Source organism: Anastrepha obliqua, chromosome 5, assembly GCF_027943255.1.
Source record: "Anastrepha obliqua isolate idAnaObli1 chromosome 5, idAnaObli1_1.0, whole genome shotgun sequence".
NCBI lineage: Eukaryota > Metazoa > Arthropoda > Insecta > Diptera > Tephritidae > Anastrepha > Anastrepha obliqua.
Window position 1 is genome coordinate 109,657,222 of NC_072896.1, and position 12,467 is coordinate 109,669,688.

Sequence of the window (12,467 nt, forward strand, 5' to 3'; positions counted from 1 at the left end):
TTCTGGAGGTTGCCTTGAAGCCATGGGCAGAAAAATATTTCAGTGGCAGACCATGAACATTTCAACAGCACTCGGCACCATCTCACAAAGATCGAGTCAACCAAGAATTCTAAAAAACAACATTCCCAATTTCATAACGTCACGTAGATTGAACTCGATTAAGGTCTTAATTGCTGAAATCTTCTAATTGCCTAAGTAAGGTCTGTCACATATGAAACAAGACAAATAAAAGTCAACTCGTTTGCGCCCATCTAAACATTTCAATTTTATTACTAGTAGTCATTAGAATGTGCAACATTTTCTTATCGTTATTAATCTTTGGATAGCTATTAAAACTTTTATAGTGTCTTACACTTTTTGTTCTATAATTAAATCTATCATTTCTTGAATGCTTTCTTCCAAACATATTCGCAGTTCGGGTAGCTCAGACATCAGCTTAAATACCATGGCAGTGCGGTCCACATGCACGTACTCGTTGGTCACACATTCCCTAGGAACCTTCAAAATAGTAGTAGCAATGGCTCTATAAAGCAAACCAAACAGCTGAAACTCCTGATAAGAAGCAAGCAACTCCGAGTAAGCGACCTGATCAGCTGCTGCAAACCCATTGGCGCCACAGTCGCGCTGTAAGAAGTCGTAATAGTAACACAAATATTCCAGTTCTTTGGCTTTTCTCGTGGCCTTATCTAGATTCATGAACAATGTGAAGACCACGTCGATGGCTGGTGGACAATAGCGCGCAGTTTGATAATCCACGAGGATGACAGAACTATTGTTGGCGCATGAAGTACCCGAAGTAGTTTCGCTGTACAAGATATTACCACGCCAAATGTCGCGATGGCAGAGCACATTTCGATACTTAGCCCAACGGTTAGTCATTTCGAAGACGCTTTTAACAACATCCGGTAGGCGCGACTCAACTGCTGCCCGTAAAGCGGGTGTTTGAGATTTCAATTGGGATTTCACTACAGCGAGTATGGCACGCAATCCGACGGTATACCAAGGTACTTGTGGTGATACTGTGATCTCCTGTTGTAATTGCGGATAGATGTCGCCTATGCAGATGCCTTCTTTGACTTCGAGTGCTAGAGAGGCGGCATGTTGTGCTGCCAATGCGCGTAGCACCCGACACAGGTAATGGTCGTTTAGATATTCGTTGCTTTCTGGGCAGAGTTTATAGTTGAGTGGATCCAATTGCTCAAGCACAATGAGGTCGTTACGTGCAAAGAAGCAGCGAGGTGACCAGGCGACAGTAGCTGGAAAAAGTAAAAAAAAATGAAGATACATAAATAGCGATATGTATGAGGCAATGTGAAATAAATATGCTAAATATGATTCAGTAAAAAATTGGAAAGTGTTAAGCTTTGCGATGTAAATTTGCAAGAAATTAACCCAAACATTAACGAGATGCCGTAGAGCATTTTTTTAAAGTCAATTATTTTAACTTATAAAATTTTGTATTTTCATCAACAAATCGAGAAATGACAATCAAAAATTGCGAAATTATTGCCAGTAGAAATAGGTGAGATGGTTGAAGTGCCAGTCTGGCACTCCTCAAGTAGCACTCAAGCGCTGTTTTGAAAGTAGAAAGTCATCGAAATAACTAAGTGAAATTACATTGTAAAACCTTAAAAAGATATTTCCAAGTGTCCATATGAGTAATTCCATATCACGTTTTGGACATTGTCGTCAATTTCGCTGAAAATTGTTGTATTTGAAGGATTGAATATAAAAAGAAGTAAACTGAAAAAATAAAAATTATATTGAGTATCGGAATAAGTTTCCGTCCTTTCTTAGCCAAAGTTACGAATTATTTAAATAATTAAATAATACATGATATTACGTGAAGTATGTGCCACTGGAAGCTACAACTTTACTTCAACTTCCTCTGACTTTATCCATTCATTGAGCCAGTTTGCGATGCTCTTCTAAGAAGTGAATCGCTCTGCAATAAGGGCTGACTGCATTGATCGGAACAGATGGTAATCCGAAGATACAATGTCTGGGGAATACGAAATCTTGTCCAAGATTTCCCAATTTAGTCCCTCTAAATATTTCTGTACCGAATTAGCAACCAGAGGCCTGGCGTTGTCATGCAGCAAAATCAGTTTGTTATGTTTACCTCCCCATTCCGGCCGCTGTTTTTTTTTTAGAGCTCGATTCAAACGCATTAGTTGCAGTCGGTAACGATCGCCTATGATGGTTTCAGATGGTTAAAGGAGTTCATGATAGATGACACTTTCTGATCCCACCAGATCGCGATCTTTATCAATCACGTCGAAATTGCCACTTTGGAAGGGTCGATACCAATCTTTACAAGTTGTTTTTGATGGAGCGTGATTGCCGTAAATATTGATCAATATTCGACACGTTTCAGCTGCACTTTTCTTTAAAAGGTAATAATGAAGCATGACTTCCCGCTAATGCTGTTTTTTAGGGCCGAACGTAGGCGTTTTTGACGTCAGATAAAAATAGGATCTTTACGCTTGAAACGAATGTCAACTACTACGATCGAGACCTCACATATACACCTTCAAATCTCCAGTATCTTACTAGAGCGAACACAAAAATAGTATCAACAGCGACACCTCCTTTACGAGGGTGGAAACTTATTCCCATATCCAATATTTTTGAGATTCATACAAAGTTGAAAATTTTGGTGTCGTATTTTTGAAAGAAATATCTTTGATCTGTCTTATAAATTTGGTTTTTTAATTGAAAGTTGTAAGCAATTTTTGTGACATATTTTCCATTTTGTTAAAACACACCCGCTAAGATGTTTCTCATAACGTTTTGTCCAGTTTTTTGGCATAATAAGGATGATTATTTTTGAAAAAGTATAAAATTTTTTGTTTTTGGCTTTTTTGACAAACTCACCCACTAATATTTTTTTAATATATAATTTTTTTTTTTTTAATTTTTTGGATAATAAAAATATACGATTAAAAAATTATTTGAGAAAAAAATAAGAATTTTTTGTTCGAAATTGTTTTTTGCATGTTTTTTTAAGTTGTTTTAAATTTTTTATGGTAATAAAATTAATTATTAAGGAAACATATACAAATATTGGAAGAACACATCCACTAGGATTTTAGTTATAGTTTTTCTTTTTAATTTTTCAGGGTAATAACACTAATTTTTTTCTTGTTTTGCGTTGGTTTCGTTAATCTATTTGATTTCTGACAGGGAAGGTGATTAGCCTGCCGCTACCATTCCTAAGTGGAAATGTCCACCTGTCGTTGCTTAGGAACATCTCCTTCTTACTGCTTGGAGCGCCATCTGTGTTTCACATTTTTCTGGCAGAAGGATCACACAGATGGTTGAGGACTTCGCTAAATGTGGTGTGTCTGCGCTATTACCGCGGTCTCCCGCTTCGTCTTGCTGGTGCCACTGATGCAATGTGTAACTGTTTGTTTTTGCTTGTTTTAGCAGCCACAATGCAAAAAATGCGGGAGTAAAAATGGAAAGAATAAGTTTTTGGTTTTGAGGAATGAGATTTTTTTTGTGTGTAAATTTGGAAAAGTACGAGGATCGTGTTATTCGAACCCACAACCTCTGGGATGGCAGGCTGGTACACTACGCTAGACTTCCGAGGCCGCAATAACATTAATTATTTGGTAAAAAGAGGTTGTCTGTAAAGTCGGTTTACTGACGATAGTTTAACGTGATAACGTCATAAGAAAATATTGATGGAATGGTTGCAATTTTCAAAACAAAATTTTAATTTTATTTGTTTGATAGATATTTTGTATGGATATAGAGGAGGAGGTAAATGGAATTGCAATGGAATATGTCAAGTTATATTACATTTACACAAACGTGAAAAATGACGAAACACTTATCAAATTCATGAAAGATATCTTCAATTTCGATTGTGCATCAGACGTTAATAAGTCAACAACACTAAGAGGCACCATCATCGATTTGCCTTTTTCAAGACACTTTACACTCGAAACACTCCCTTTCATTTCCTACTTTTTCTATCATCGTCCTATTCTCAACAGAGAAATGGTTCATTACCATGCACACAGGAAGAAGGCATATGCAAATACAAGTATGTGAATTTATATACCTACATATGCGCATATACATACATATATACGCTCACTTAAGTAGGAGAGAGCAAGACGTCGAACGTTGCCGTTCGTTTGCTTTGTTCGCTCCGCGCTTTCGCTTGCAGTTCATTCAAGGTAACGACAAATGAGCAAGGTAACGACAAATGAGCAAGGTAACGACACATTTTTTCGCGCGTGCAGCCGACTAAATCGAATTATAAGACGCAAGAACCCCCTCTTATTTTCCAAGCGCAACTTCGGTGGAGGTTCTGTTATGGTTTCGGGTGCATTTGCATCGAAAGCAACTCTTGATATACAGTCAACATCATCGCGAATGAATAGTGGGGACTTCAAAAACGTTTTGAAAAATAGTCTTCTCTTTTATTCAGGATAACCGAAAAGTGTCGTTCGTTTTTCAGCAAGACAACGCCCTAATCCATGTAAGCAGGGAAACAAGGCAGTATTTGACCGATAGTTTCATAGAAACTAAGGTCTGGTCAGCGTGTTCTCCGGATCTAAACCCCATAGAAAACATTTGGGATATATTAGTCAGAAGAGCTTATGCCAACACTCGCCAATTTGACAACACCAACGAGCTTAAAGCGGGAATTAAGGCAGAATGGGCTTCTTTAGATATATTATAAAATTACTTAAAAAGTTAGCAGAATCGATGGAAAAAGGTTATTTTGTGCCGCTAAAGAAAATGATGTTTCCATAGCTTACAAAAATATTCTAGAAGACAGAAAAAAAAAATTAGAAAAAAGTATACTTTTGATAAACGATCACTTTAATTAAACAGTGGCTTATAATTATGAAACGCCTGGAAATACGTTTTTGCTAAAACTTTTCTTTATGTATTGAAAAAAGTTCTAAATTCTGTAATGAAACAGATAACTTTTATTACTTTAATCGATGTGTAAAATTTGTATTTTCTTCTCTATCTATAAATTAAAATACTTTGAAAAATTAGGGGTGTCTTATGATTATGAAACACACCTTATTACTGAACATATCCTCAGCTATGAAAAACAAAAAATAATAACAATAAAAAAAATTCAAAAAATGATAAAAAAATTATTTTATCACAAACATTTTCATCAAAAATGTAAAAATTTCTTGCAGAATTTTTTTAAATATTTTATTCTCCAACAAAAAGAACAAACCACATTTGCAAAAGTGTTAAAATTAACCGCAGATATTAGACTTTGACTAACTAAAATTATTACAAATTCTCAACTTCGAATAAATCTCAAAATTATTAAAGGTTTTTAAACTTTTTTCAGGGTTCTTCTTATTAAGTCTACAATTACACCAATTTCCGGAAAAATTTAAGCCTATCTTCAAAATGCTTGCGTCATTTGACATGAAATCACTCACATGTTTTTGATCTTTTGGTTGAAGATTGATCCATCATCAGATTATCAGATCTTGATATCACCCTCATATGGAACGTCCTCATTAACATGTAGGACTTTTCATTCCTGCAATTTCTAATTAGTCACGGTTCACCGGTTTGTCTATGCTTTCTCTCCTTTTTTCCTTCCCACCATTACATTTCTCCCAGTTGTACAAAAAAGTATGGTTACATTCGCAAATATCCAAGTATGCATGTTTCCTTCTCCTACGGGGCAGCTATGTAGCCACACAGCGTAAACGTTCTACGCATTACCTCAGCTAATGCCTAAGCTATAATTAATATCACTAATCTGTCTTAAGATTCATGTCTTTCATGTTAAATTACATAGCAATTCAGGTTTGCACACTAGAGGGCGGCCTTTATACATTTCTGGCACAAAAAGTGTTTAGAAAAACGCATTGCCTAAGCGAAGGCATCTTTAAATTGTGTGGTATTCAAATTAGTTTAGAGGAAAGCGTCGCCCTAAATCGGTTTACACATAGATGGGTCGAAGCTTGCGGATGGTAAGACTGGTGCGGGTGTCTTTGGGCTGAACTTTAAAAGATCGATACCAATGGGCGGTTATCCCGCAAATCAAGAGGAGATCTATGGCATAGAAATATGTGACCGAGAATGCTTTCGTTGACATACTACTTTGAAGCACATCTACATATATTTTTTTCAGCTAGCTAGGCAGCCTTATGAGCGCTGCAGTCTCGCATAATACTATCTAAACCCGTTGAGAATTGTTTCACTATTCTCAGTACCCTACGAGCGAGCAACACCGTCTAATTAGAATGGGTAGCAGAGCGCATGCTCTGCGACTATACAGCTATCGCAAGACGAAGACTCACTCACCTCGTGACTCTAAATGCACTGGTCATATTTATCAAAAAAGCTGAGGAAGTGCTCAAATGCATATAGACAGCTTCAATTATAGACTTGCGGTCATGTACATTAGGCCACATAAGAGGCCGTAGTGCTGTGTATGGCTCAATAAAACTAAACTAAACCGGTTTAAGTTATATGGATCAAAATACTATGCTTTTTGTTATTTATTCAAAGTTCAAACTAAGATTCAAAAAGAGTGGGTATGTTCAACCTTAAGGAGTCATATCTACTTTTTAAGTCAGGCTTTACTTTCAATTTGCGACATTCAAAATAGGCAGCTGGCATCGAAGTCAAGAAAAATTGCTTAGCAAGTTTTTTAAGCTACTAACATATCAAAAATGCATATTTTTTTGACATGTAGCTTAGCTTAAATACAAAAACAAAAACATTTCTTAAAATACCACACACATCAAAGTGAGTACTTACCATAAGGCCGCAAACGTTCCAAAAGTGTGCCATATAATGCAGCCTCCTTACGAAATATGGCCTCCTTCTCTGGCTCCTCATTCGCCTGGGGAATGCCTTTGACAAATGCGTGCAACTCGTGCAATTGGCGCCTATCAGCTAACTGTGTTTTGCCCACATATATTTGTAGATACATACATATGTATAAAAATATATAAAATATTTACTCTCTGCCTAAATGTATGCAACACTTCTAACAACGGCAGCAACTTACATTTTTGTTTTCATCTGGTACAGCAACGCTATAATGCACTACCAGGTGATAATATTCGCCAAGAAAACCGCTCGTATACGCAGCTGGCTTCAAAGTGAATTCTTTTAACTGCAAATTCGTTTCACTGCCGCAGGCTTTCGCTAAAATTCTTTGGCAATCCGTGTGGCTCAATAGCAATTCGGTCGAAGTTGTGAGAGGCTCGGCAGTGCTGAGTGCCATTCTTTTTATTTTTTGTTTTTCTTAAAGCGGTTTTAATTGAAATGTTCACTTTTGTTTTTCAAACCACATTAGTTTTTATGCATTTTTCTCTTCAATTTTACGATGTAAAAGAATTTTTGTTTATTTATCGGTTCTCTATTTGGCGCCCATCCAAATTCAACGAGCTTCCCGTTCTGACTGCTGGCGACTGGGTAATTGTGGACCGTCGCATTGGGCGATATCCATTTAGTCGAACATACAGATGTACATATATATGTATGTAAGTGGGCTATTTGCGCAATACATCTGTTTTAGTTTAGCGAATTTCGCTCAAAGTATTGAGCTATTTTTATAATTTTTTTTAAGTGATAAATAATCGGATCCACTTTGTTTAGTCTATACATTGGCACTGATAAGAAGTACTTAGTTGGCCTTCAACAGATAATTACACTATCTAAACATCTAAGGCTGTAAAAATTGGCGTTGTATGGGGTTTTCCAATAAGGGTGCGTCGAATTACAATAAAACAAGATGTTTGTGAGGTTTAACGATTAATTTTTCTAATATGGAAAAAAACACATATGGCCCTTTATTATCCATTATTCCAAGAAAGTACCAATTTTCATTGCCTCTGCTGCATAGATTCGAAAAACTTTTAGTAATAATAAATAAATTTAGTAATAACCAGGATCATGTTAATTTTAAGCCTATCGATCAATTGGTATAGGCGTGCAACCTCAATAAAGCCGACAAAAGCGTATTGGCCAAATATATGGACAGCCATTAGTGCTTTAAATAGACCTCTTATTCGAGGTTCAAGACTTTGGAGTCTGCGAGTACGCAACTTATGAGGCTCGTATGATCAATTAAGGGAACAAATACCTGTAAAATTTCGAAAAAAATGTTTTTTTTTTCATAAAATGTTAATATAATCCTTTAACAGTATTTCAAAAAAATTTCAAAACGTAAATTTAAGTATTTCTTATACAAGGTGGCGCAAAAGTAACCTTGCGATGTTTTTTGGCTGTAATTTAAAAAAAAAATGAAAAACTTTGATTCTTCTTGTGGAGTATTTTTATTTAGTCTTTTAATTTTTTTTTACATCAAGTCGAGAATATAATACCACGTAAATGGCCGCCGCCACAGTTGATTGCCATTTGAGCCCTTTTTATGGCATTTTCCATCACTTTGGCCAAAACTTCCGCCTATAGGTCTTCACATTCTTGACGGATATTGTCTTTAAGAGCTGCAAGAGTCTGAGGCTTGTTGACATAAACCCGCGACTTCAAAAAGCCCCACAAAAAGAAGTCTGGAGCGATCAAATCAGGCGATCTTGCTCGCCAGTGCAAATCGCCAAAACGGGAGATTAGGCGCCCAGGAATTGCATCCTTCAGCATATCGGTTGTGACACGTGCAGTGTGTGCCGTTGCACCGTTCTGCTGGAACCACATGTTTTCCAATCCCATTTCATCAAGTTGCGGCAAAAAGAACTCGTTGATCATTGCTCTGTAGCGCTCACCATTCACAGTAACCGTTTGGCCACGATGTCTTCGAAGAAAAAAGGTCCGATGACTCCTCTAGCGAAAACTGGACACCATACAGTGACTTTGAGCGGGTGTAATGGCTCTTCGTGGGTTACACGCGGATTTTCAGTGCCCCAGAAGCGTAAATTTTGCTTATTTACGTACCCGCTAAGATGGAAATAGGCCTCATCACTCATGATTATTTTTGATGAAAAATCATCTTCCTCTTGGTGGTGATTAAGAATGGCTTGAGCGTATGTTAGACGCGATTGGCGGTCAGCAGCTAACAGCTGATGCACCGTCTGGACTTTGTACGGAAACATCTTCAAATCTTGTACCAAAATTCGCTGTAAAGACCGTCGACTGATATCCATTTGCGTGGCACGTCGTCTGGCCGATATCGACGGCGCTTCCATGACATTCTCGGCTACAACAGCAATATTCTCTGCAGAACGGCTACTCCGGGGTCTGCCACGCCTGGCAGCATCTTGTGTTGCGCCAGTCTCTTCGAGGCGAGCGGCTAAACGTCGCAGTGTTTCACCAGTAGGCGTTGGACGGCGAGGAAATCTGCGACGAAAGTCGCGTTGTGCCAAAGTCACCGACCGATTATTGGTCAAATAAATAGTCAGCAATATTCCGTGTTCTGGAGCAGTGTAGCGTAACATTGTTTATTAACGTGTATTTCGCATGTGTTTACTACACAAATGTCAAAACAGAACTGACATTAGGGGCCAATCGCAAAATGTATAGCATTTTCTGATAGGAGGATTACTTTAGCACCACCTGTTATTATAGATCGTCAACCGTGACGACTCTATTCTTTGCGTTCGAGCGTTGGGAGAGGTATTTTCCTGTATTCAAACTTTAGACGCGTTTTTCTCAAAACTATATTTTTCTAATTGGCGTACACGATAACTCGAAAAGTTATTGGCCGATCTGACTGAAATTTCGCACATATCTTTTTTATGATATTACTTTCTATGTGAATTTATAAGTTTTCGAAAATTTTTCGTTACAATTTTCGTAGCAAAAATAGTAGGAAAATTCGCCCCAAACTCATTTTTTTAAGCATTTTATTCCGCGAATTTATTTTTTCATTTTTTTTTAATTCACGTAGAAATAATGACATTTATAAACAAAAAAAAATGTTTGGGTTTTGGTATTCAGGTCACTGACGCCGAAACTACAATGCCCGCCGATTGAGAAGCTCCGCCGCGACCTTCCTGGAAGAATTGAGAGTACATCCGCCATTTTAAATGATTAAAATAAAAAAAAAATAAATTTATATAATTTTAATATATAAATAAACTGTATGCCAATTTTGAAAAAAATATATTGACTTCTTCATTTTAAATAATTTTAATGAAAATCAGGGAAAATATGGCCATTTAGGTCACTGACGCCGAAACTACAATGCCCGCCGATTGAGAAGCCCCGCCGCGACCTTCCTGGAAGAATTGAGAGTACATCCGCCATTTTCAATGATTAAAATAAAAAAAAAATTGTATATTATTTTAATATATAAATAAACTGTATGCCAATTTTGAAAAAAATATATTGACTTCTTCATTTTAAATAATTTTAATGAAAATCAGGGAAAATATGGCCATTTACAGGTATCTGGCCCCTTAATACTCTAAGTTGCGAAGTTGTAGTAAAAAGAAATCCTTTATTTTTCCAATAGATGGCTTAAGCTTAGCTGCACATCGTGCTCGGGTTATGTTAGAAGGCATTAGAGATGTCACCAAAAAAAACAATTTTGTGATTGCTTGGCTCAGTATTGTTTAAACGCATACACCAATGAGGACATCAGAACAGAGAACAAAAGCACATAATTTACTAATTTCTTGCACTTCGACAATCTCTTAAGCACCTTCCTGATTGAAAAAAACTCGAATAAGACTAGACTTAATACAAAAAAACTCAATGTTCGGTCCCCCTACGAGATAACGCAGAAAAGAACTTCATTGACCGTATCTATGAATCGCTGCTGAATTGCAACAAAATCGACCAATTTCTGAAGCGGATGGTGACTGGTGATCAAGAAAGGGTCTCTTATGATTAAGTCAAAATTAGTTGTGGTCGAATGACAGTGAACCGACGCAAATAGTGCGTAAGTGACGATTACGGTTGCTATGTGTCTGGTGTGATTGGCAAGGAATTATCTCCCAAGAGATATTTTTCTCTGGGCAAGCTCTTAATTCGGATTTGTACTGCTACCAATAGAATCGTCCGAAGGCAGCAAACGCCCAGAAGTGACCAGCTTTGGCTAACCAGCTTTGCTTTTTATTGACGCAGTAAGTGATTTTGGCCGAGTTCAATAAAGCGCGCTAGACGCTCCTTTCACTTAGCTAATCGACGACAATTCGAAAGGCGGAATAATTGCAAGAGCTACCAATGTATCCAGAAAAGGTCAGAGTTTGGTGCGGTTTATGGGTTGGAGGTATCATTGGATCGTACTTCTTTAAAGATGGTGCGAATCGTAACGTAACTGTGAATGGTGAGTGCTACCGAGAAATGATATCCAACTTTTTTTTGCCCAAAATGCAAGAGCTTGACTTGCATGATATGTGGCTTCAGCAAGACGGTGCCACATGCCACACAGCACGCGTAACAATGGACTGGTTGAGAGGCGAGTTCGGTGAACATTTTATTTCACGTTCGGCACCTGTCAATTGGCCACCCAGATCGTGCCATATAACGACTTTAGATTATTTTTTGTGGGGCTATGTTAAAGCTCATGTCTATTCAGACAAGCCTGCTTCAATTAACGTATTGGAAGACAATATTAAAGCATTTATATGTGAGATACCGGCCGAAACATTGGAAAGAGTATGCCAAAATTGGACTAAGCGGATGGACCATTTGAAGCGCAGTCGCGGTCAACATTGCATGAAATAATCTTCAAACATTAAATTATATGGCCTGTACTATCGATTTAAATAAAAATTTCATGCATTTTTCTGAATTTTACGTGTGTTTTTTTGAATAGGTTTCCTATAGCCCTTAAAAAATCACCCTTTATATATAATATATAATTGGCGCATACACCCATTTGGGGTGTTGGCCGACCTCCTCCTCCTATTTGTGGTGTGCGTCTTGATGTTGTTCCACAAATGGGGGGACCTACAGTTTCAAGCCGATTCCGAACGGCAGATATTTTTCTTATGAGGAGCTTTTTCAGGGTAGAAATACACTCGGCGGATTGCCATTGCCTGCCGAGGGGCGACCGCTATTAGAAAACACTTTTTCTTTATTTTCATCTTCCACCGAGATTCGAACCTAAGTTCTCTCTGAATTCCGAATGGTAGTCGCGCACCAAGCCATTTGGCTACGGCGGCCGGATTTCGGAATGGAGTTTCCTAACTATGCTAAATAAAGTCTTCCATATTGCGCAAAAGTAATGGATTCCTCTATACTGGAATTAGATATCTACATCTCTGTTACGAGCAGAATATAAAAAATTAAATGAATATTTAAATATATAAAGGTTAAAGAAAATTATATAATATACAAAAATATAAGCAAAGGTGGTTAAGTTTCAAGGGCTGGTGTTGCTTTTGCATAAAATACAATTTTTTTAAGAAATTATTGTCATTTCCCCTTATTATGATAATATTGGTATGGCTCAATTATGTGTGGAACAAAATATCTTCTAACTGGCCGTCGCGGCCTCGGCTGCACACCGACATCCGATGGTCCCAATTTTCGATGACTCTGAGGCA

General features: G+C 37.5%; 1 protein-coding gene across 1 annotated transcript; it reads right to left on the reverse strand.

The window, feature by feature from the left end:
- Window positions 1-337: 337 nt before the first annotated feature.
- Window positions 338-7,401, reverse strand: LOC129248459 (uncharacterized). The gene is made up of 3 exons (XM_054888011.1): window positions 7,022-7,401; window positions 6,769-6,910; window positions 338-1,256 (listed from the first exon to the last, which is right to left on the reverse strand). Exons 1-3 carry the CDS (start codon window positions 7,238-7,240, stop codon window positions 349-351), a joined length of 1,269 nt encoding a protein of 422 aa, XP_054743986.1. The 5' UTR covers window positions 7,241-7,401; the 3' UTR covers window positions 338-348.
- Between the last annotated feature and the right edge of the window lie 5,066 nt (window positions 7,402-12,467).